This window comes from Columba livia, chromosome 10 (genome assembly GCF_036013475.1).
Source record: "Columba livia isolate bColLiv1 breed racing homer chromosome 10, bColLiv1.pat.W.v2, whole genome shotgun sequence".
Lineage (NCBI taxonomy): Eukaryota > Metazoa > Chordata > Aves > Columbiformes > Columbidae > Columba > Columba livia.
The window spans coordinates 9,032,041-9,057,571 of NC_088611.1; the positions used below are offsets into that span (position 1 = coordinate 9,032,041).

Sequence of the window (25,531 nt, forward strand, 5' to 3'; positions counted from 1 at the left end):
TCTGAAAATGTAGTATAGCCCAGAAGCTCTTCAACATCTGTGAATAAGGATGTAATTAAACATTGGAAGCAGTACAGGAGTTGTTTGCTCTACTCAAGTGATCTCTGCTAACTTCTGTGTAACACTTCTGAGCTCTCAGTGTTTCAGAGTTTGATTGTAACTATTTCTATACTAGAGTAACTAAATCAGATCGAAGATTTTCCTGGTTAATTGGTGAAGCCACAAAGACTAGACATAGTTACTCCTTGTAAAGATTAAAGATAATATCGATATAGCTGCAGCCATAATGAAAGACTTGCAAAACACAGAAAGCTACAAAAATCAAGCACTGGTGATGAACTGAATGTCATTCTCTCATATTTTAGTATTGTGAGATTTAACTATATTGGCTGCAAATTTTGTACTTCAGTATTTGGGTATAGTTATCTCCTTGGCTATCAGAGCTATCACCTAGGAAGAATGAATCACAGCACTGAGCTGCTTGAATTCACAGTCTGGTGTATAAGCATGTGCTGAAAGCAGAAATTCTTTACATCTCTCTACCCATCTGTGAAATAGCGTTAGAACAGATGTAGAAAACCTTGCTGTTACAAGAATGGTGGCTTCTAGCAGAGGGAAGAGAAAAGCACATGAAAGTCCTCTTCAGTTGCATCTGTATGAATTCTCAGAACTTAGTATAAGACTTACACCAACAGAGTTCCTAGGATTTTTGGTTTTTCAAAAGAAGAATGAGAATTGTTTCAGGATTATTTTTTTCCCACATAGTTTCCCAAAAGAATAATCTGTAGAAATAATTGGGAGTGTCCAAGTTATTATGAGCAAAAATTAAGGAGGCTCAGTGAAGCCTGTGCTAGAAGATACTTTACCATGCTACTAATATCTTAAAATCTCTTTGTGATTATGATTCAGTAGTCAGCATTTTTTAAAATTTGCTGTTCTTTGGGAAGTTTTTGTCATGCCTGTTTTTAAATACTGTGGTCTACAAAAGCAACTGCGGGATTCGCAAGTGAATCTTTTAATTTAGAGAGGAAAAAGTCAGGATGGGAATAACCTTCTTAATACTCAGAGAGCAAGATTTTTCTTTGGCCTCTCTAGTCTCTCTGTAATCTGCAGAATGTGAGTGAAAGCTCCTGCACCACTGGCCCCAGTGATGAATTGGCTGTCTCAAGCACTGACAGGTTTGGTTTATGTTATAGTTGGTCCTGCTCTGAGGGAGGAGAATCAACTATATATACTGCCTTACAGGTATATTTTCTGTCCTTCTGTGATGCTATTGTTGGGGAATCACAAAAGCAATTTGGGGATTTTTCACAGTTTCCCAATGTCTTCTGTCATATTTCTTAGAAAGACTTGTGGTTTTCTCTCCCACTTATACACATCATAAAAGAGAAAAGACCAGATTTCACATTATGCTGATCCTCTCACAGATTTAATTGTTTTTGAAATATATGCTCATAATTTTTCTTAACCAGTTAGATTCTTTATTCACAGTTTTTCTCTTCCACTGTGCAGTTTTTGTTCTTCCACTAGTAGGCTCTCTGATATTGAATGTTCAGCAGAGGGCAGAATTTCCTACGTTATAAACATCTCAGTGCCAAATCAATTTGTAACTAGAATGTTTGTTTTAAATGTGCAATTTACAGTGTAGCAGTGACTAGTGAAACACTAATAATGACAGTTTATATTTTGTATTACTTTTCCCCCTTGAAGTTGTAGATAAAATGTGGTATCAGCAAATATTAACACCATGTTTCCCAAGACTTGCATCTTATGTTGTTTAAAGAGAAATGGGTAAACATTTTGTTGATAAGTTTATAGTAAATATAACCTCCTGTACAGCTGAAAGAGCTAGATTGAGATATTTAACATAAACTACAAGATCGAGGTTTCATGTATTTTCCATATGGGGAGAAGAAAGTACAACTGCTGGGTTTGACTTCCCAGTGTGTCCATCAAGAAAAGCTTTGTATTGTGTCATGAGATCATGGAGATAATTGTGAGTGATGTAGGTTTTTGGTTCACAGACAACATTTATGCATCAACACAGTGCACTTTGTATGAATTGTACATACTGTTAAGTGTATCGCATACAATCAGCATGCATACAGCAAATTCAAAAAATCTTCTAATACAAAATTTTTCTGCAAATGAAGCAGGATGTGCTAAATATTTCACTCTTTTTGTGCCAGTATGAAGAGGGGAAGAAACGAAGAAAGCCCAACTACAGTAGTGTGGATCTTTCTGAGGTCGAGTGGGAAGACAGAGATGATGTGGTAAGTGATGTGTTTTAAAACCCTGTCAGAAGATGTTTTTGCATCCCCCTACTGTACCTGGAAACTGTTTAAGTAGTCATTAGAGAGGCCACCTGACTGCTCTCAGGAAGGGAAGGACAATAGCCCCTTTTACTTCATTCAGAATTTTATGACTGTTTTGTATTGATTCTCCCTTACATATGCATATACCACAAACAGATTCTTTGTATCTTGGGTAAACCTCATCACCTTTGCATTCTCCATGCATCCTGTCATGTACTTTTAGTGGATCACACATGTAGTGCTAGAGAAGGGAATAGGCTCTTTAGGGCTGGCCCAGACAACTGCTGAAACTCGGAAATGAAGGAATGAGTTTAACTTCTCTTCATGAGATTCCTCATTCCTTAATGAAAGTAATGAGAGCTGTTTTCCTTAATGTACAAAATCAAAAAATGTCGGATGATTAGACAAAATTGGATTCTTTGACCTCTGTTAAGAGCACAGATTCACTTGAAACTCCTAATTTTGGACATATGGGTAGCTGCAGAAGCATGCATTCTATGTCTATCAGCTGTTATGCGCAAAATCCTTTCAGTTAAACTCATTTTTCAGTGTCCCATCTACTCTGTAGTTCACTCTTTATCTTATTCTTTCTTGCCTTGCAGACTTAGCCTTTTCTGCAGTACTGTATCAAAAGCTTTCCTTATGTCCATGGCTTAACCTTTGCCTGGTCTTTCTGTTACTTCCTCAATAAATCTAATTTGTTAGGCATGATTCGTTTTGTGTGAATCCATGCTGACTGTCCTTAATTAAATCATAACTTTCCAGGTGTTCCCCTTTCTGTCCTGTAATTCAGCTTTTCCCACAAGTTCCCTACTGCCAAAGTCACGACTGCATGTCTGTATTTTCATAGATGTCTCCTCAATCCCTTCTCAAATATCAGTACTCTGTTAGCTTCTCTCAAGTCCCTCATACCTCTGCTTTTCCAGAGAGGGTTTGAACATATCCACTGAAGGCTCCCATATTTACTTTGTCATGTCCTTCCGAAATCTGGGATGGATCACGTACAGCTGTCCCTGGAGTCTTGTCAGTCTTCAGATGTACTAATTTCTTGATCCCTGTTCTGACATAAGTCTATTTTTTTCTCTTCCCTTAAAAAATATATATCTTGCATTCCTCCCTCTCTCCACCCCCTTTGTGAATAGTGAAACAGTTCATTTATGTTTTAAGGGATGTCTGGTTTATCAGGTGATAGATTGTCCTGGTTGTCCTTATCCTCTCTGAGGAGGCAATGTTCCTGCCTTAGTTAATGTTTCATTTTTTAATGTTTCTTGTATAGCTTTGCGCAGTTTTCTATGCATACACTCTTCAAGGCTTCCTCATTAGATTTCCATATACTGTAGCAGCCTTCTGCAATCCTGGCAATCGCATTGACTTCATATATTGCACCTTGCCTTTTTCTTGTCTCGGATCATGTATTACTCAACCATTCCTTTCCAAATGGCCTTTTAAATTTTCCTCTTCTCTTTCAAGTGTTATTGTTGTAGCTAAATACAACTTTTAAAACTTTTTTTTTTTTTTAATTATTATTTCTCTTCTGTGGTTTTAGTGCTTTTTGTTTGTGTTTATTTGCTTGGTTGGTTTGCAAAAAGTTTTATTTCACCTTTTGGTGAGAGATACGTACATTTTATCTCTTTCCCTTTGTTTGTTAAAAAGTGTTTTTTTTAATTGTAACATAGAAACAAACAGCCTTTCCAATTGTTTCATCATTTGAAGGAGAAAAGAAGTCAATCTACATTACAAATAGACTAAAGTGATCATTACATTTGCAAAAAAGATCCAGGTCCATTCCCCAATATGTAAGAGTGAAAAAGAGATAAATTATAAGTGAAATTAATTTAGATATGTATTTAATACATAATAGAAAAAAAACCCTAGATATTCTGTTGTAGCTTTGGAGCAGCAATACTCACATATAATACAGGTGTGTTGTAGTGACTTCCTTGAATGACCCCATCCATCAATGCTGATAATTCACTAGTGCATGCCTGAATAAGCAGGCATTCTTTGATAAATAATCCCCCAATAGATAGGTTTTGTAAAACAACCTACACGTCTACTGTTTGATGATTAGTGACCAAGTGTTTTCTGAAGAAACAGCGGGTTAAATATTATAGAAAAATGTATTAACATTCCAAATGTTGTCCTAAAACCTCATCAGTGCCACACTCAAGTGGAGGCATTCATGCAAGCACCTAAATAGGAAAAAATGCAACTTCAAACAACAATATTTTTACAGCTATTTTTAAAAGTAAGCTTGTATATAATTACAAGATTTTTATGTTTTTGTGAAATAATATGTACGTAATTTATGCCATGTTACTAAGACCTTCAGAAGGGCTAATGGTCAGAAATACTAATAAAAGAATAAAGGAGAAGGATATATGAAACAAATTCATATTGGAGCTACAGGCAGGGTCATTATTAGCATTAGAGCTAGAATGATAATGGAATTTGAAGGAAGTTCTGTAGATCATTGCAATGAAGTCCATCATTTTATGCAGCTTTTCTGATATAAAGATCCAAATGAGTGTCCAAAAAGTGCATGTTATTTTTGTTGATCTTATGTAGTAGGCAGTTCCTTAATATCGTTAATTTTGAGTCAAAATGGTAAGTATTGATGTTCTTGATTTTTTCCAAACTTGGGTTGTTGTTTATTCAACTGTAAAGGGAAAGAATTAATGTATTCAAATAGCTGCATACCCATAAATTTGGCTGTCATGAGACACTTATGTGGAAGCTGATTAAGACATTTTCTTACTTTTTACCACATCCAGAATGATTTCATACTATAGCAGTGAAACTGCGTTGTTAGCAATTGATTGGAAGATAATTATTTGAAGAAGTAATAGTGTGTGTTACTCTGAAGAGGTGAAGAAATAGGTTTTCTCTAGTGATACAATATGGAAAAGGTGGGGTAACTAAGGTTAGAACTTTTTTCACCATGAAATAGTGTTGGTGTAAATATATATTCATCAGTTTATTTTCCAGGTTAACAGTACCTGCTATCTTGCTGTTAGTACACTTTATTACAAATAGAAATCTTTAACACCAGTTTATTAAACTAACACTGTCTTCCAGCAAAGTTTGGGAATATGCAGTACCAAAGACAAGAAGTTTCAATTTGGACGGAAACCTTTTTCTTATTAACTCACTTCTTAAAATTCTTTTGTTATAATTTCTAGCTGAATGAAATCTCTTTTTCCGAATAAAAAAGACCATGAATGAATGTTTTGGGGCTTGAAGCCAACTGAGGCAGTACTTATTTTATGCATTTGAGGAGGGAGATGAAACTGCAGAAGAGCTGAGAAACCGGATTACAAAGCCAAGAAATGTAATCACAGCAAGCAAGAAAAAAAAAAAAAGGAAACTAAAACTCCAAATCCCACATGCAGACTTGATCTTAAACACTACTGAGAGTTTGGAGGCCCTTTTAGTAAATCTATGACTTGCCTGAGGCTTGTGGGAGGAATGGGTCTTAGACAACTGCAGGCACCAATAGGAGAAAAATGAAAACCATGTTAAAGATAAATGGAACTGTTCTGTAAATGTTCGAAAGTAGATGGTTAATTAAGACCAGCTCTCCAAGTCCAAAACCACAAAACTTAAAATGGGAAAATATTTCCAGAATTGCCTATTATGTATTGTTAAAAAAAATCTACGGTAAAATATATGCCTTATTTTATACATGCCTCTAGCTAAAAATTATTCTTTTACACTCACTGACAGAAGAGTAAGACTGTTAATTCAAATCTAGATGCCCCAGAATTAAATTTAAAGAGCTGCAAAGTTTGCAGTTTTTGATAGGTCAGCCGTGCTCAGCTTATTTCTGAGAATAAAACCAGATATTTCACTGGCAAGTTTGGGCATTCTCTTTTCACTCCATACTAACTCAGAAATCCTGAAGAGTGTGTTGATATGACTATCTTCACAGTTATTCATTAAAACGATTGGATATTAGGAAAAAATTCTTCACAGAAAGGGTTGTCAGGCATTGGAACAGGCTGCCCAGGGAAGTGGTGGAGTCACCATCCCTGAAGGGGTTTAAAAGGCATTTACACGAGCTTCTCAGGGACATGGTTTAGTGCTAGTGTCAGGATCCTGAGGGTCTCTTCTAACCAAAATGATTCTATGATTCTAAAATCTGACTGAATTGCCCAATTTGGCATGAGGTACTGGAGAACAGGAGGTGTTTATTCAGCAATAACACAATGTCCACAATTGTGTTCAGATAGATAAGCAATAGAAGAGACATAAAAATGCTCATTTTGTCAATATTATTCTACATTTTGAATATCCCTGAAGAGCAAGTGTGAATTGATTAGCGATAGTGAAATTTTCCTATGGTAATGAAATTACAGCTGTGAAGGATTTATAGGTGCTTCTTTCTGCAAATAATCCCACAAGTATAGTAATTGCACTTTGTAATTGAAGATATCCTGAAACAACCAGCTTAAACTTTCTTCATCTGTGCCATTAATTAAACATATAAGGCAAAAGAAGTTGCTTCTTCCATTCATAAATCTAAGAGCATTCAAATAAAATACTTCCACATATGGATGGTATAACTGCCAAATAGTAACTTTCTTATTTCTTCCCTAAAGTCCTGAACTGATAAATAGGCAAATTCAGAACTCTAATGCTGAGTGTTTCTTAGAAACCACGTCTTGTCATTGTTCAGTTTCAGCCCAGAGACCCTGCATTCAGACTGGCCGTGTCAGGATAGCGCCTACTCCTTTTTCAGGACACTGCAGATCATTTTGGCTTATAGACCTGATTGTTGGGTTTTTTCACTCTTCATCCTCATGGCATGATCACCTGAGAGAGAGGCTGTGTCAGCGGGTGACCTCTGGGAGGAAGGCTGCTCTTCTATTACAGAGACAGAATGTATTACCTTGGAAGGGGTACCTGGACACCAGTGGATAACCAGACGGAATCACAGAGCACTGCAGCTCTCTGTTCCACTTAAACCAGGTTACTGATTAAATGGGTTGTCATTCTTTTGCTACTTCTGATTTCTGGTGCAGTTAGGATGCAGTTTCTGGTGCTCAATTATGATGCAGCCCAAGCAGAAGCAGAATGGATAGTGTAGGGTAAGTGGAGTTTTCTCTTTTTTGCTTTGTTATTATAGGTATAATCGTTGTATTTAAACAACTGTGCCTAAATCCATCTGGGAACCTAGTCCTTACCTTTGTATGCAGTGACTGCAGAATAGTAGTCAGTCAGTTACACTCTTTATCCCACACGAGATCCGGATTACTACACAAAAACCTATTTAACTATGAAGAATGCTGAAAGCTCCTATCTTACGTATCTCAGCAACTTGCCCAAAGTTGTGTGGCAGGTGTCTTGACCTATAGGGTCAACAATAAAATCTGTAAGGAGGTTGCTGAGTGTGTATCAGAACTGCTGAAAATGAAGAAATGAAGAAAATTAAGTACTGCTTAGACCAAATGAGTGTACCAGAGAACTCAGAGTTGAAAGAATTACAGAAAATGCAAATAAATCAATTGACACACATTTCCTTCATTTCAGCTCCGAAATGCAATGGTGAATCGGAAAACAGGAAAATTTTCCATGGAAGTGAAGAAGACAGTGGACAAAGGGGTACAATGTGTAAAATATTAGAACTAAGCTTAAAGCAAGCAGTTAATTTTTTATCAGTTTTTAAGATTGCCATAATTATGAATTGCTGCAGTATATTCTTTTTCACTCACTGAATGTAAACATTGCTTGTAATTTTATCAGTGACTAATCACTTGATCTTTTATACATTTCTTATAGCAGACTAACTTCTTCCCCCTTCCCCTTCTGACTTTCTTGTTCTGAATCTAGAAGCGGGTATTGGTGATGACAAATGACTACTATTATACAGACATCAAGGGTACTCCATTCAGGTAGAGCCGACCATAATAAATGAACATTTCATCAGACTTATTGGTCTTGCGTTTGTAGAGAGCTTGTGAACGCATTAAAAGCTCATCAGCAAAAGCTGACAATAAAATATCCCTGGACAATGCTGAAAATAGCAAGGAAAAGGACCTTACCAGCATTCTTTTCAGCTTTTCCAAGGATGGAAAGTTTGTGCAAATTCACCCAGGCAAAGTCTCAGTGTTTGTCATGGCTTATGTTTCATTAAAAAAATATTCAGTTGAGGTTTACATTGAACGAAAGGCTTTCGCAAGTACTCGGAGAGCTATAAATACTATAATCCATTTAAGTAACTACATATTGAGTCTCATTTTGATTTTTTTCCACAACAAAAATGTAATGTAAAATGAGATAGTATTTCACTTCCAATTTGAGGTTTGGATATTTTGTTTCTCTGAACTACCTTCAGTGTATTTGTATAACTAAAGCTGAGTAAGTCATCCATGTTATTTTGGCATGCATCTCAGGAGGGGGAAAAAAAAAAAAAAGAAGAAAATAAAAGAAAGACAGGAAGTCACTTTAAAAATACTCATATTTGAATTAATAATAATCTACTAATGAAAAAATATTAGCTGTACCTCATGCTTAAAGCAGGAGGCTGATAGTTGCAATACTCAACTGAAATTTTCTTCAATGGAACCATTTAATAGAACTTGAGCTACATTTCCACATACAGAAAATATAGATACATTTCTCTGATCTCTAATGCATGTGTTTATTCTTGTTAAAATTCACACATAAGTTGCAAAATTCAGTGTTTGGTTGGTTGGTTTATTTGTTTTCTGTGGCACTGTCATTCTTGCCCTACTTAGTAAACAGATATGGGGCTACATATATGCATGGGGTGTGAGTTCTGATTCTTAGGACTGAAATACAGTAGGAAAACTGTCTTGCCTTTTTCAGCATGGTCTGTATCTCGTTTTGATGGGTAGGAGTATAGATTCGGGAAGACAGCAAGGACAACCTTTATTAAAATGAACACTGATAGTGTCAAAGATGTTTACTGTTCGGCCTATTTCCAGATTGAGCTATTGATTGCAGCATGTGTGCTCTTGGATTTGGTGCCTTTACGTGTACTTAAAGTGTCAGGCCATGCATTTTCAGTCTTACTGATTACTGGCAGGTTCCTAGCCTGATATAATCCTCTTGAATGAATAAACGAATGAATGCCGGAAGATATTCTGTGTATGTGTTCAATAGGGAGTGGCATGGGATACCCAAACCAGATCTTTAAACTTAAATAGTTTAAATGGTAGACTGAAAACCAAACTAGAACTGGCTACGTAACTGTTGAGAGTTTATGAAGCTGAAGTTAGTGCAAAAAAGTTAAACTAGCTAAAAAAATGAATCACTGACAAATTAATCCAAGAGGATTCATGATGCTGTTGTTACACATGAAATTATTTTCCTCCCAGTAGCTCTATTCATTCCCACACTTACATAGTTTTTCAGCAGCTTTGTCTGATTTACAAAGAGCTGTCTCCTTTATCGTGAGGCCACGGGCATGTTCAAGGCTCAGCTGAAGAAATCTCATGCTGCGTGAACAGCAGTGGGCTTAGAGGGCCTTGTTTATTAGATTGCTAGAGAATAATGGTTTACTGCACCTCCAAGTACACATAAATACAGCCAGTTGTTGCAGACACATCAGAACTGAAGCAGCTAGTTGAACAATAAATACGATATTTGGAAACAAACACTTTTAAAGGTAATTACAGTACACTAGCTGGAATTGTTAGAGATGAAAATAGCTCTGTCTGCTATTGTTTGTCTCACAGATTTCAAGGTCTGCTTTATTTCTTTGCACAGTTTAGGTGTGGCTCTCTCTAGAGGACATGGAAAATATTTCTTCAGAGGGAATGTAACTGTAGAAGAAGGTAAGATACCTACCTTCTTGCATTGCTCACACAGTAGTTTTATTGTTGATTTGGTAGACCTAAAGGTTTTATGTTTCTCTGCAGATTCCATGAGAGAACTGGATTTTTTTCTTTCTTTTTTTTTTTTTTTTTATGTTAAAGATCTTTTACTTCATGAGATTTTTTTTTTTCCTCATTTATATTAAGCACAGACCATTTGTGAATCTTCTTTAGATGGGCATCATCTTCCGTCTTCCTCTCTCAATGTTCCAGAGAATCACTCAGGGTTCAAAGTTAGTTGTTTGTGGTGGTTTCTGAATGAAGTAACCACTGGGAGCACTGTAATGGCTGTGGCTTTTTTGTTCACAGACTATACATTATGAAGTCTTTCAGAGCTATAAGTGCTTTGGGCATTGTCTACAGGGATTTACATTTTGCATTTGTATAATAACAGTAGAAGTAACTGGGGGAAGAACTCTCTTTCTTTCTTTCTTTTCCCTGTTTGATAAGTCAACAACTAAAATGAGTGGAAGAGTCAACTAGGAGTGGTGATGAAGTTGTTTGTCAAAAAGGTTCTCGAAGATGAAGGAAGAGGAGAGGTATTTCAGAAGAGTGGAGGAATGCTTTCTGATTTTATGCTTAATTCTCCATGTCCAATTCTGCTTCTTGTTGCATCAGTGATGTTAAACAAGATAGTTTATTTCTTCAGCCCTTTGTTCCTCAGCTGTATTTATGGACATTAATTTATTCCTGTTCCCGGGAGAGTTGTAAAAAGAAATGCATCAAAGTTGAGACACTTGCACAGCAAATACATGTCTAGATAGAAAGAGAGCATGGCAGGAGACCTGGAGCTGCTAACTCTCCAAACTGTTTCCAACACACCTCTCACCTATTTTCTTTAATCCAGCCACACATCTCAGCCAGTCTGTCCGATATTGCCTCCCAGATGCGTCACCAGAAATGTTAACATAGCCATAACTAACTTCCTTTTCTTCCACTCTTACCTTCACTGATTCTCTGTCACTGACCCCTCACTGTCCTCCCCACAGACTATAATTATAGTTCTAGTTTTGACTTCCTTATTTTCCTTAACCACTGTAGCTCTGTCATTGGTTAGTATGTACTTAAGGGGTTTAAACTCAGACCCTGCCTTCTGAACCCTGTTTTCTTATTGTCTATTGATAAGCATTTTAAGAGTTTTTTAAAATTGCCCAACTACATTTTTATTGTGCTATATAACTAATAGTATCATTCTTATTTACAAGCATTTTCGTGACCTGCTAGTACAATAAACTTAATCTCAACAATCATGTAAATTGCTGTTTGTGTTCATGGGTTGTGTGCTTTGGTTTTGAGGGAATTGTTCTTTTTAAATTTTTTTTTTTTTTTTTTTAAAGAGAGCAACTCTTACGAAATAAGAAGTACAGATTTTAACATAAAACTTCAGTAGTTGTATAGAACAAGTATGAATTGGATTCTTCTAGCATTTTATATTTCTCTTTGCTCAAGTTTTCTTCTAACTTCAAACATATCATAGAAGTAATTTGTATAAGTTAAACAGCACAAAAAAACTTTTCCTGCTTTTCCAGTTTTAGATCTGATTTAGTTGGCTTTTGCCAGTTTGGTAGACCCTAAAGTGTATTTGAACATAGTTTTACTGTGATTTATTACATTGAGGTAATAATGTACTTTCCAAGAAGGATGGCTTTATATTATGGAGTGTATGTAAATAACCATCTGTTACCCAGACTGCTCCCTAAATAACCCATTATTATTCCTGTTACAGGTTTACATGATTTAGAACACCCTGATGTATCTTTAGCAGATGAATGGTGAGCCTTAAACAAAGCATGAAATTGGTCTGTTACCCTTCTTGGTTTCATATTGTTTGTGCTTGCTGAGCCCAATTCTTTATGTTCAAAGACAAAGAGAGATCATGCTTATACGTATTAAAATTTTATGTTTTGACAACGTGTTCACAGGTCGTATTGCAACACTGACTTACACCCTGAGCACCGTCAAATGAGTCAGTTAGAAGCAATTAGACGCTACCTCACAGGAAAAGAGCCATTGCTCCAATGCAAGTATTTTGTTAAATATGCATGTAGTAGGCTCTACCCCAGCTAAAAACTGTTGTATGCAACCTTCTACAAAATGCAAAGCTACTTGGTTTAACCTGTGATAAACTGAGATTGGATTGCTTGGCTGATGTCAATTTGGAATTTCATTTTGGTTTGATCTTTTTCCAAGGTATCAATAAAGATATTGGCAATACAAATTTCTGACTTTTACAGAAAACAATATGCCTTAACCAAATATTCCAGTTTCTATTCAGATGGTGTAGCTATACTATGCAATATTATAGTTCCATTGGGTTTTAAAATTAAACAGGATTGGTCTGAATCAGTCCTTGGATCACACCTCTAAAGAATGTGCTGGATATTTCATTAGTATTTTAGTGAGAATATGTACACAATTAGCTTTTCTGAACTGCAAAGCAGAATTAAAAAAAAATCAGATGGATAAGTGCATGTTTTGTGTATTTTCAGAAATGCAGAGCTTTTGTGACTGATAGTACAACTAATTGTTTTAACCTTATGTCATGTGAAATGCAAGAATTAGATACTGTGTACCTGAATGTGTTACATGGAGTGGACAATCATTTTTTGGTTTTAAATTTGAAGTTGTTAGTGCAATGAAATGATATATGAAAAACTGCATTGTGGTAAAATACCATGTAATATTACATAATAAAAGCTTAATACTGCAAAAAGTTGGAATTCATATAACAGATAAAATATAGTACACTGTAAAATTAAAAAAAAAAATCATTGTTTAGTCACCTAACAAAAAAATTCTCTGTATACACCTTTACTGATTTTAATATATTGTAACAGGTGATAAAGAATTGATCCAGGAAGTTTTGTTTGATGCAGTTGTGAGTGCACCAATTGAAGCTTATTGGACCAGTCTAGCATTAAATAAATCAGAGTAAGTAAGCTTTGTGTCAGTCATTATAATAATGGGTGAATTTTTAATAGTTAATGCTCATGAACTGGTGGAATACCTAACAACCCCTGATATTCATGAAAATATTGTATTAATCATTTGATCCTACATACCGCCAACTTTGAATTCAGTGTTAGGTGTTTATGTTGGAGTGCACATTGTGATGATGAGTTCTAAGATTAATCAAGGTTTACAGTATAACTAATGAAATTGTATACTAACTACAACTTACAGTTCTGAGTCTTCCTAACAAACAGTTCAGAGTACTTCAGGAATTTAGTGCAAAGTTTACCAAAATTTTTGATGGAATTCGTAGTTTATCTCAGAACAAGTTATATACAGAAAAAAATTGCACTGGTAAAATAAATAATTTCTTTAATCTTTTGTTTGTTTTCTAGAGCTAATTTGGATCTAGGTTCATGTTACAGATAATCAGGAGATTAGCTGGTCCTTTTTAGAGTTTACATTTTTTTACTTCATTTATGTTATGATCTACTAAGGTGTTAAGCAACAAGGCATTATATATATATTAGAGAAAATGTGTTAAAATTAGCAGTTTGAATTAAATACTGTGATTGAAGGGAAATTCTGGAGATTATCCTGATTAGGTTTCGTTATATTTGAACCAGTTTTAAAAATTAAATGAAAAAATATATTGCTGTAAAGCACATGCTCATGCCGAATGAGTAAAATCAACGTGATGAGATCTGATTCATCAAACTAAGGATTACCCAGACTCCTCTTCTAACATAAACATATGAAATCATTGCATGTTAAGATACTATAGACATTGATGAATTTATATAGAGGCACAAAGTTTCTTGGAGTCCTCCTACACAATTAAATAACAGATCCAGCAAACACAAGGAAGACAACTGTGGGGAGATGTTAGTGAGACACTTTTGTGATCCCCTTTCATATTCTGACTTACACCACCGAGATGGTCCATTTATTGAAGAATGATGTATGAGACGGTAAGTTGGCCAAGACTCTGCTCTCTGGTTTTGTGGTAATATAACTGAAGTTCTTACAGCCATATGAGAACCAGTTTTAAAGTAGATAGCTTGGCACTGATATCAGTGCAGGAACAGAGTTCAGCCTGAGCTACCTGTCACATTTTTTTCCTAAGGTCTAGAGGCTGAAGCTTGTCCTGATGGCAGCTACATGTGACGTTGAGCTAGCTGGTTTAAATCTAGCTTAGTTTTTGCTTGTTTGAGCAACAGTCACGCCTGTGACTTGAAGCACAGATGTGTCGCAAAAGTGTTAAGTGGCCTGGGAGCAAGATCTGGAATTCCTGCCCATCTTGAATCGCTGGGTGCCAGTGTTTAGTTAGTGTATAGCTATGCCACACATGTTTATCATATGGCCTCCCTAAAGTCCCTCCCCACAAGTCCTACCACATTTGCTGTCTTTGACTTTTTAGTGATTTTTGATCTAAGTAGCATTTCTACATTCTATGTATTGTAAAACCTTCATGATTCTAGCTTAAAAAAACAGCATTAAAAATGAAAAAATAAGGGAACTATGCTTAAAATAATAATTCTCAAAAATGTGTACGCTTGTACTTTCTGTGACCAATAATATAGCTTTATCTGTTTACTGTCTGGAAACATTATCTTTGCTTGTGTTCTGCTCTATTTCAGAAACTCTGACAAGGGAGTGGAAGTTGCCTTCCTTGGAACACGGACTGGACTATCTCGTATCAACCTGTTTGTGGGTCCAGAACAGCTTACTAATCAGTAAGTAACAAAGCTGTGCTTGTCAATCATGTGAGAAAGCAGGAAAAAAGATGTTTATTTTAGGAAGCCCATTTACTGTTTCTTTCAGTGTTTTATGCTGGTGCTCTGAAATAGAATAAGTAAGAAAGATTTTGTAGGATCCCTTAGAGTCTTTCTTCAACTGAAAGATTTGGAACGATGAGCTATTTTGCACCTGTAGCCCATATATTTACATTCCTCTCACTTCCTTAAGGTTAGCCTCATATCTTTATTCTTCAGATCAGAATTATGAATATGCTACATCTGCAGATAATCAGATAATTTTTTTTTTTTTGCTATCCCATCTCAAAACAAATATCGGTAGGCTTTTTCAAGGGTTTTGCATCATTGTAGTGAATTGTTTTTTAGTGCTGAAATTAAGCCAAGTGACAGAAATGGGCTGGGTGAAAGAGTAATCAGGAGATCTCATCATTCAAGTATTTCCCACTTTGCCTGGAGAAATTGTAATCTAATGTGGGTACAGGTTTCTTAAAATAGAGAGCTATAAAATAAGGTCCCATAATTAATGACTTTTTCAGGCAGCAGTTCGATAGTGTCAGGCAAATGCATGTAAAAGAAAATCTGCACTTGATGTTTATAATATCTAAGTTTATTGAATATAAAGTTATATGGTGCTTATCTGACAACAAAATATTGTTGTAGCGTGACAGGTGAGATCCAGAGCACTTCAATTTGTCACTGTCAGACAGCACACCAGAACAATAACATGGAGACCATACTTGCTATTTTCACTGACACCAACTTTCCTCTGTCAACATTCCTTGAAATTATTAAGAAGAAAGTATGTAGTTGTCCATTACCAGCCCTTACGTATTATTTGGAAAGTAGGATGGTAATTTCCTTTTTTTTTCACAAGTTGAGACTGAATGCCAGTGGCAGCAAACTATCAAATCTCCAGTGCCTTTTCCACTTTGTACAGTTCACAGTTCTTGCATTGTACTGAGAGAAAAAGGCTTTTTAGACTAAGCATTTTTATTTGTACATATCAGTACAAATATTTTAGTGGTACTTAGAAGCACTATTTTTTTTTTTTACTACTTTTTCTATCCTGCACAACAAAAGCAATTGCAACTGTGTCACAAATAATTATGAAAGTTAACTCCTTTGTTGAAAAGATGATATGAAAAAAATTGTCCAAAACCATTTCCAAAAGATTGCATTTTGGTTTTCCTTGTCTTTCAAAGCTAGAAGCTATTGTGTGCCTTGCAACAAGCAACAAGTATTTTCTTTCTCTCTTCTTTCTCAAGAGATTTCCTGACAGCTGAAGATAAGGAGAATATTTTTAATGCAGACCATTTTCCACTCTGGTACAGAAGAGCTGCTGAGCAAATACCTGGGAGCTTTGTCTATTCAATCCCATTTAGTACAGGTCTATAATTTTGTCATTCTCTATATGCTGAGCCATAGATGATGCTGAAAGGTTTCCAAGTATGTTAGTGCTGAGTGGGCTCTGTAGCTAATCTCAAATGTTAATCTAAAATATGCATTGAAATTTGCAGCTAATTTACTGGTCCTTTGACCAGGTGCATCTTTTATAGGGCTCTAAGTGAAAACCCCAAGATGTGGTGTAACAGCTTTTATTTAATGTTTGCACAGGTTGAGCTTACAGCCTAGTATTTTAATCAAGGCAAGTCCAACAGACCAAGTGTCCACATTAATGAGAAGCCCTACCAGTTGTCACCTTTGTTGCCACTTCTAGCAGAGAAGGCAAAAACTGACTACTCATTTCAGTGTTTTAAGCTTGCCGTTGGGGTGCTGGGGAATTTTGAAATGCCAGAGCCTGTATGTTCCATGCATGCACAGAACATGATGTTGGCTGTCTTATTACCTTAATTTTCTGAGCACTAAATCTACATGGACTGTTATTTCAAACTAAGGGAAAAGAGCTTAATTTCTTCATTCTGCAATATGTTACTTCAATTCACTTTTTTTTTTTTTTCTTAATGCACCCTGCAGAAACAGCAAACAAAAGCAATGTAGTGACAGCCAGTACTGCTATTCAGCTTTTGGATGACAGAAAATCTCCGGTTGTTGCAGGTAAAATTTTTGTAGTTCATTTGTTTTGTTCATTTTTAAAGTCAGTTTCTGAGTTCCTCACTATCTCTTTTGGCTTAGCAGGAATCTAATGTAGGAATATCACATTTTGAGAAGGGAGGAGGAGGGAAAGATGCAGTTGTACCTCTAAGATATAATTGAACAACTTAGTGTAGAAAAGACTCAATGTCTCTTTTCCCCTTTATTAATTGACTCTCCAAGCTCCCTGCAAGTCCGACTTAATGGAAATAACCATTATCAGTGAGGCGTTTTTGGTAGACTCAATTCTATATCATCGTAAGTCAGAATATATTATGTTAAGAAAAAGGAAATATAAGAAATGACTATCTGGTATGTAAAGGCTCCACCAGGTCTTCAGGTTTGAAAATCCTGTGCTATAACAAATAATATGAAGTGGCCATTTTGTCTAGATTATCAGAGAAGAGATTTGATCAGAGCACCTACGTTGAATAGCAAAACTCTACAGTCTACCAGCCAAGAGTATAACAGTACCTAAAGACTCAAAAGGTGAAGTTCAACAACTACAGATTAGAGATAAAACATACAGATTTAAAAACGTGAGTTATTAGTTTTTAAATTGTTGGACATTCCTCACTCAAGTTCAAACGCTTTTCTGAAAAGTTTTCTCTAGTTCCCAATGGTTACTGACTTTGAAGAAAGAATTAATTTAGAGAAGTCTTATTGTTTATCTTTCCAGAAACTAAGTTCTCTCATCTCAGGGAAAATTAGATACCTACCGCACAAAGCAAGAACCATCCTATTTTTATCGTCTGTAAAATATGCTTTTAAATGCAGTAAGATACAGTAAGCAACAGTCAGAAAGAGCAAGAATGCACCAAATAATTGGCAAATCTCTAATTTGTTCCCTCAAATGCAGAATATTTCCTCTGATAATAGCAGATTTTTCTAAGGTCACTAGGAAAGCGCACTTCTGACTCCAGTTTGTGTGAAAACATTCTTCACAAGTTATTGAACTCCATAACATAACAGGAGATCCTGTGAATTGCTGAAGATATATTAAAGAGTTTTCTCTGCACATTGAAGAGGGTTGACATGTTATTTCTAGAATCCTCCATGTTTCAGACTTAGCAAAAGGGTCATTGTGCAGTTTACCATCATCTGTAAAAAGTGTAGGGTTAACAGGCATCCTAAAATTTGTTCTTTCCTCACTAGTACTTGCAATTTAGTGTTGGCTTGAGGGAGGCATCACACATAACCAACTTTATATACTGTGTCAACATGCTTTGGGGTATTTTGCAGTAATTGTAAAAGAGAGAGGTAGATGTTGCTTCCATTTCCCCAGTAATAATGTTTAATATCGAACATCCAAAATTACTTGGGTCCCATACTTTCTGTATAAAATAAAGACGGGGTCTTCAAAGCTTTTTAATACCAAAGTATGTCAAAGATTTCCATTGTATCTGTAAATGCATAATGGTATGAAATACATGAGCAGTGTATTTACATTCTAAAGCACATCAGTGGTGGTTTACTTTTATTTCTGTAAATTTTTAAGAATTTGCTTTGAATTGTGTGTCCCTACCCTCTTGCATGGTTCCATGCTTTCAGGATTTTTGCGGAGGGGTACACATAGGGAGGCCTCTTTGGATCTCTGCAAACCCTGTTCCATGGAAGTATCACTCAGCCAGCTACAGCCATTCAGAGATAAACATCATTCTTGTCCTCTTTAAGTTGGAGATCATCAATGTGACTTATCAGTCCTACTTTTTTGCATCAGAAAACTTTCGACAAAGTACCCAGCATAATTTTTTAGGTTTTACTATAATGATGATACTCTGTTTTAAGCAAAATGGATTTGTAGGCAGAAACTGGAACACTGGTAAATGGGAGAAGTTTGAAGTTTTTATTATCCGGATTTGGGAGACTAAGTAGGATTATGGGAAACATTTTCAAATACTTCCATTGAAGTTTGAATTTGGCCAAAACGTCTCATTTTAATTTGTGTGAAGTAAGTATTCCTCATCTCCATTTGGTCTGCGTGGATTACAGAAAGCAACATGATGGGATACACATTTCATGTAAAATCACTCTGTTCCCTAGAGGGATTTGACTGAAAATAAAGCTGTACCAGAATGTTGTTTATTACAGATCACTGTAAGAGTTCAAAACTGGCAGAGAGAAACTAGAACATTATTATAAAATGGAAACCTGAGTTATACCTGCCCACAAGGGGAAAAAAAGAAACAAAATGAGCTCTTAATACAAAATCTGCAGTCTCTTCAATTTTCTTTGGGTTTTTTTTGTTTTGTGTTTGTTTTGTTTTTTTTTTTTTAATTCTGTTTTTGTAGAAAAACATTAGTTATAACAGGCTTCTTCATATGCAAATCTACACTAAGGCTTATTGCAAGTAGGGAAGATTCAAGCCTTTAACATAGGCAGAAAATCCTAAAATCAGTGAGTCTCCAGAATTACTGCAGAGAACTTGAGTGTCACTGCTGCTGTTTCACCATTTCTACCTACTAATACCAGTTCACTGTCAGAATGTGTCTGCTTATTGGCAAAAAAAACCATGTAATTTGTTTTAAAAATCCCTCCCGCCTCTTTAAACTGAGATTGTGATTTATTTTTTTTTTTTTTTGCCTTAATAAATGCAAATTTCTATAGAAAGTGTGGAAAGAGATAAGTCTCCTTGGTAGCATCATATTATTACTGCTGATACAGAGTTCAGTTTATTTGCAGGAGAGAAAGGGACAATACTGTAATGAATGCAGTGTTTTTTTAGATTTGAACACATTTATGCTCAAAATTGCTTTGTTTTAGTGTTCTCTATGAACATGTCTCATATATCAAGTTTACACTGAAATGTTAATTTTCTTCAAACTGTCCATATTACAATGTGAAGGAGAATAAAAGGTGGTAGAATTTTTTTCTTATTTTTTGGTTCAGATCCAAAAATTGTAGAATCACCCTAGCCTTGAAATTCCATGATGTTCATATAAGATCAGTGTTCCTTTCAGTGACCAGAATGCTTATGCTTTACATCAACTTTACTGGAATAGTAAATTAATGGAAGCTCACTGTAGCTAAATTAGAGAGAAATGAAAATACTCCAGTAATCTAAAGGTTTCTCTTGTTCAGCATAGTTCTGGAAATAAAAGAAATCCATGTTGTTCTTATGTACAAATATCCATACAGTCATTTTCTATCAAAGAAGAGTGATTGCCTGGGATGTGCATTCAAGCGTTGCCAGAGGTCTCTGAATCTACCCTGACTCATTCTTTTCTGCTGAAGCTACATAAAAAGAATGATTGCAGTAATTCCTGTTTGAACAGAAGAGAAAAATCAATGCAGAAGGAACTCTGTTTTTTGTTCACAGTTGCAAGCTTCTTGATTGGGTGTTTTTGTTTTTCTTCTGTGTATTAAGCATTCTTCATACAGACGGCCTGAAAATCAGCCACTCTCAGAGTCTTCTGTGGTGATTCCCGAAAAGTTTGTAGCTCTTGTGAGAATACTGGACCCATAAGGGTCAGATTCTGCCATTCATGAACATGTTGAATAATAGTTATACTTTGTCTGTAGTCCTTTCAAGATAATAGATTTGCTGTTAATTTTAGAATGATTAAGGATGGCCAAATTTTCATCACAACCATTATTTGCTGCTGCCAAACACTAAAGCTGAAGGAAAAAAAAAAAAAGAAGATACTTTCTACCACCCATTATTCATATCTTTATACTGTGTCTTGTCTTTGTGTAGCTATTTGACACAGAAGGTCCCAGGGAATCTGTCCTTAAATGCATGGCAGGTACATTTAATTCCCTAGTAGATGGTACCATAACATGAGGATGCAATAAGCATGAGCTTACTCTCTATTCTCTGTGAATATACCAGTTTTCCAGTAACCAAAGATTCTTGTGGTCCAGGCTCTAAGTAAGAAAGACTATTTTATAATTTCATGAAGGAAAATGTACACTTTATATCTGAAAATTAACGCCTTCACAATACAAATATTTTTTTCTTCATCTCCTTTTTTCCATTCTTTTTTGGTGTGTTAATAATTGTATATACGTGACTGCAATGCTCCAGTCAGTATTTCTTTGAGCAAATTCAAATGGTCTTTGAATGCACATCTCTCTTTGAACAAGATCCCAGAATATGCTTCAAAAAAGTGACTCCAAATAATTTAATCAAAATTATAATTATGAGTGGCAGATATTGTAGATGGTTCACAAATAGTTAAATCAGTTGTTGTCAGAATAGCACATAGAGTACATTTAGCACATTTGCTCTGTGCTGCTTATACCTTTTTTTGGCCTTTCTGTCTCACTTGCATTGCTTTGGTATTACTATATTATTAGAAGCATTCAAGCAAATGTCACTGTCATACATAGTCCTTAAAATTTATGATACCATCTATAAAATTGCATTTTAGTATGGAGGCCTAAGGGAAAATGAATATGTCATCATAATGACACACCAACCAAATTTTTGAAGCGTTCTAAAATAGATGTTTTCCTTGTCAGGCAAGACAGTGATTTACTTAATCTTTACTCCACATTATAAGCCACAGAAGATTATATTCAGCAGTAGCATTTAGTAAATCCCTCAAAATGCTTTTCATGCTTTGGTGGAAAACCACTATTTTATGTTTTTCCAGAGTTTCTTGTTCATTTTTAATATTATCTTTGTATTCATAAATCTCATATTAGTGTATAGACTAATGTTTTCAGTTTCAGGAAAATGAAAATGTGAATTTGTATGGTCTAACACTGAACAGCTCACAGACTTAGCTTGGCAACCATAACTTAGGAAAGATGGTTTGTAGGTAATGCTCGGAGAGAGGTAAGCTCCTCCACAAAATGCTTCAGAGCATATGGCAAAATCCTGCGTCTCTTCATTGACTGAACAGTCTGAAGTTAGATGGTGCGTTTACAACCATTCACACATTTTTATTCCTTTGTATTTAATCCCAATTTATTTGACTGTACAGAATTAATGTGTGGGATAATTGAATAACAGGGCTTTTAAAGACAGTTCTCTGCTACTGTCAGCTTAAGAATTTAACCCCCTATTTATCTAATTTTTGGTCTTTCCTCACCACTTGTTCTCAGAGAATATGGGCTCTGATGTGTGAATTAGAAAAACATCCCAACATATATGGTATTAACACATGTCACAAATTTGCGTAGAGCATTCTGATCTTTGTTTCTGCACTTCTGCCTTACTGTTGGGATTTTTCATTTGGTTGGTTGGATTTAAGTACTATGTAGTTGGGGTATGAGGAAGATCCTTGTGATCTAATAACAACCAAATTCTAGAGGCATTTTGCTAAATAATTCTGCTAGCAAAATAAATCCCTGATTGCAGAACAAGGCAGCCATGAGGCCCTTCTGAAAAACACAAATGATGCTATGCAAGTATGAAACTGCAATTACACAATATATTAATACATTAATACCAGTTTAAATACTGTGGATTAACTACTTTATTTTCCTCTCAACAGACTATGTTTCCAAATATTAGCAGTGTTTTCTTATGTGATTCTTGTGTCTTGAAATGAGGATGGCAGCCTTATGCAAAATGTTCAACATACGGTGTACGTAGCCCTAAAACATTGGGGATCCCTCTGTAATCAGTAAGAGAGAGCAACTGCAGCTTTCAATGAAGAGCTATGAAGTAGGGAGTTGTTGGTTTGTTTATCATGGATCTCTTATTCCTGCTCTTTCTCCCCTGTTGTGACTTACTGCCATATCCGAATGGTTGATGTTGCTGCCTGTCTCATCTGGGGAGCATACTGTCCCATTTCGGGTAGTATAAACCCGGCAAGTACCAACACTCATTATTATTGTTACTATGCCACTTTCAACCAAGTTCAAAGTTCAAAGTTATAAAAATAGGGATGCTTTCCAAATCCTTAATTAGAGCCTGTGTGTCTTTGTCCTCTGACCAGCAAAGATGGTTATTAGTAGGCACCAGTTGGCATTTTTTTGTTAATGATAGATAAACTGTGTTTAATGTCACTAAATGTTCTACTTCAATATTTAAGAAGAGGGATCCTGATTTTGTTTGGACATTGTATTACTAGGGAATAACGAAGCTGAATTTCAGTGGGCTTTTTTTGCAAGCTTTGGATGGAGAGACACATAGAGCAAGCAAGTGTGTTTCGGTTTGAACTTGTTTCTTCCAATAAAGATACTAAAGGCATTTTCCTGTAAAGAACATTGGTGCATCATAGTTTTTAATCTCTGTTCTAAATTGGAATTATATAAAGCCTCTTTTTTTCTGAAAACAGTGTGGTGAATTTCTACATGGAAGACAGGCATACAACAATATGTGTTCTGTCTCTGTAAATACCTTGCAGAGTAGTGTGTCCTGATATTTCATTGACTTTGGAGGGAAGAGTGTTTTTCACAGAGATTAGAAAAAAAAAAACTGTGCTCACTATAATACCTCTCATGAGACTGCTGGAAAAAACAACAAAGCTTTCTCAGGAACCTTTATCTGAAAAATAAATCTGTGCAGACAACTTATTTTAGCAGCAGATGTCCATTGCTAAGCTTTGCATATTAAGGGCAGTTCTGTGGGGAGTCCCTAGATCCAGTCTTCCACTTGTTGTAGTCAATAATTGTTATGGACAAAAAATTGTGCCTTCTATCTCTGTTTTTCAGTAGTCAGACATTCTGTTTCCTCTACCAAAAAATAAGTCATTTTGCATCTGTTAACTGAATCAATACTTTTCTCTGTTTAACGTCTGCTATTAGCTTATCATAATCAATAACTGAAATTAATTAATTGCAAACGCATTTGTAAATATATATAGTCTTATAAGCCTTACATGAAAAAGTTCTCTGAGATTTTGTTGTTATTGGGTTTTTTTATATTCTTTCATTAGCAAACATAAGGTTAGAAAGTATGAATCGGATTTTGCATGAATTGGCTTGCTCCACTCCCATAGCAGAGTGAACTAGCGGAAATACAAAATAATTTGCTTTTTGGCAGAACTCCATACCAATTTACAGCCTTATGTGTGCATGAAAATCTTAAATGTGACAAGGACAAAGTTTCTTTTAATGTTGCCGTGCTTTTCATTGCCTCTTCCTCACCATTTTCTTCTTTTTTTTTTTTTTTTTTTTTTACCATCTTACAGTAAGGAAAGCCTGAAAGGTTTTTGTTGATAGGACATTTTTTTAAGGACTAGGAAGATGTTCTGGTTATTTACGACCATGAAAAATCAAGTCAGTTCTTGTTTTTCCTTTGCTTGGAGATACCAGAAGTGTGAACTTATTTGTGGTGGAAGCTGCATTGCTGTATCAGAGCCTGTTAGAAACACTGAGAGTGAAATCTCTCTGGAGGTCAGAGGTTTATTAGCTTTCATCTTAGGATCTGCAATTTGAGTGCAAGTGTGCTTATTTTAGGTGGTCACCGTAGAAATGCACCAATTTGGCATGGCTCTGAACTCCCCTTTCAGTCCCTGAGCAATAAGATGCTATCCTGTACTACTTCAGTTTTCTCTATCTGAGAAAACTTTTTTTGCTTTGCAAAATGTTATTCCAATAAGTGGATAAAAGAGTAGAAAATGTAGATCTACACGCTCAAATGACTTATCTCCAAAAATAGATTATTCAGTAAGTTTTGCCTAATATTTAGAAGGAAAAAAGTACCAAACTTGCTTCTGAGATACATGATCAAAAGATCAGATTTTAAAAGCCTGAACATAAATATTCTAAAAATTTTGTGCTGATGATGTCTAAGCTTAAGTAATGTGTCCAATCTAGGGAACTACATTCTAAACAAAATGTAGAAGAACTGAAAAGGTTCCAGGGAATGCAGAAAAAATAAGTTTGGAGAATGAGACCTTACAGGAAAATGTGAAACAGCTTGATTTATATAGTTCAGGACAGAAAAGAATGAAGAGAGCCTAACAATAATATGAAGTACTTCGCAGTTAACAAAAAAACAGGCAGTAATTGATTGTTTTCAATGTCTAATGTCTGCTAGATTTAGATTAAGACTGAGATGCTTAATTTTCTCTGGACATCAAAGTAACTGCAGATGTAGGAATGAGCTTTAATATATTTAGTTTGCAATTATTACTAAGTAGATAAGAGCAAGGGTTACGTGACTCCTGCCATATAGCCTATTACTCAGTTGAGGCTGTTATTAGAATTGCTACAGAACTTGATCTTGGAATCCATCTGTTGGATGGAGAGTGGAGGTCTCTGAATGCCACGGCAGCTCCCTCTTGCCCTGATTGCAGACTGTTACTCAGCTGTTGTCCCTGAGTCTTCTGACCAGTGGAATAAACTGGCAAGATTTGCACCGAAGGTTTAGGATAGATGCAATTAAAAGCTCTTAGACTATAAGCATAGTTGATTTCTGCATTAGCTACCTAGACAGGCCTTCAACCCTGTCACTGGAGACATTTAAAAACACACAGACATCTGTCACAAATAGCCTAGATGTGTTTTATCTAGTCTTGGAAAAGGTAGATGGGGTTGTTGATCTGTGTTGGTTGCCTTAAAATAATTTCTAAGAATTATTTAAAAATACTTTGGTAGATTCAAAATATTTTTTCTGTTCTAAACTTACGTTACTCAAATGGTTTTGGCTCTGATTTCCTCTGATGGCAAAACT

General features: G+C 35.6%; 1 protein-coding gene across 9 annotated transcripts in view; it reads left to right on the top strand.

Moving 5' to 3' along the window:
- CACNA2D3 (calcium voltage-gated channel auxiliary subunit alpha2delta 3) overlaps window positions 1-25,531 on the top strand; it is a 458,229-nt gene that overhangs the window by 363,552 nt on the left and 69,146 nt on the right. For all 9 annotated transcript variants that reach the window (XR_010475065.1, XR_010475064.1, XM_065075322.1 and 6 more), the window contains 10 exons: window positions 2,190-2,273; window positions 7,848-7,919; window positions 8,148-8,209; window positions 10,050-10,117; window positions 11,883-11,928; window positions 12,079-12,176; window positions 12,994-13,087; window positions 14,749-14,844; window positions 16,131-16,252; window positions 16,840-16,920. Coding sequence is in view for 7 of the 9 variants with exons in the window: in XM_065075322.1 (XP_064931394.1) it covers window positions 2,190-2,273; window positions 7,848-7,919; window positions 8,148-8,209; window positions 10,050-10,117; window positions 11,883-11,928; window positions 12,079-12,176; window positions 12,994-13,087; window positions 14,749-14,844; window positions 16,131-16,252; window positions 16,840-16,920 (823 nt within the window). In the remaining 2 variants the exon portion in view is untranslated. The remainder of the gene's footprint in view (window positions 1-2,189; window positions 2,274-7,847; window positions 7,920-8,147; window positions 8,210-10,049; window positions 10,118-11,882; window positions 11,929-12,078; window positions 12,177-12,993; window positions 13,088-14,748; window positions 14,845-16,130; window positions 16,253-16,839; window positions 16,921-25,531) is intronic.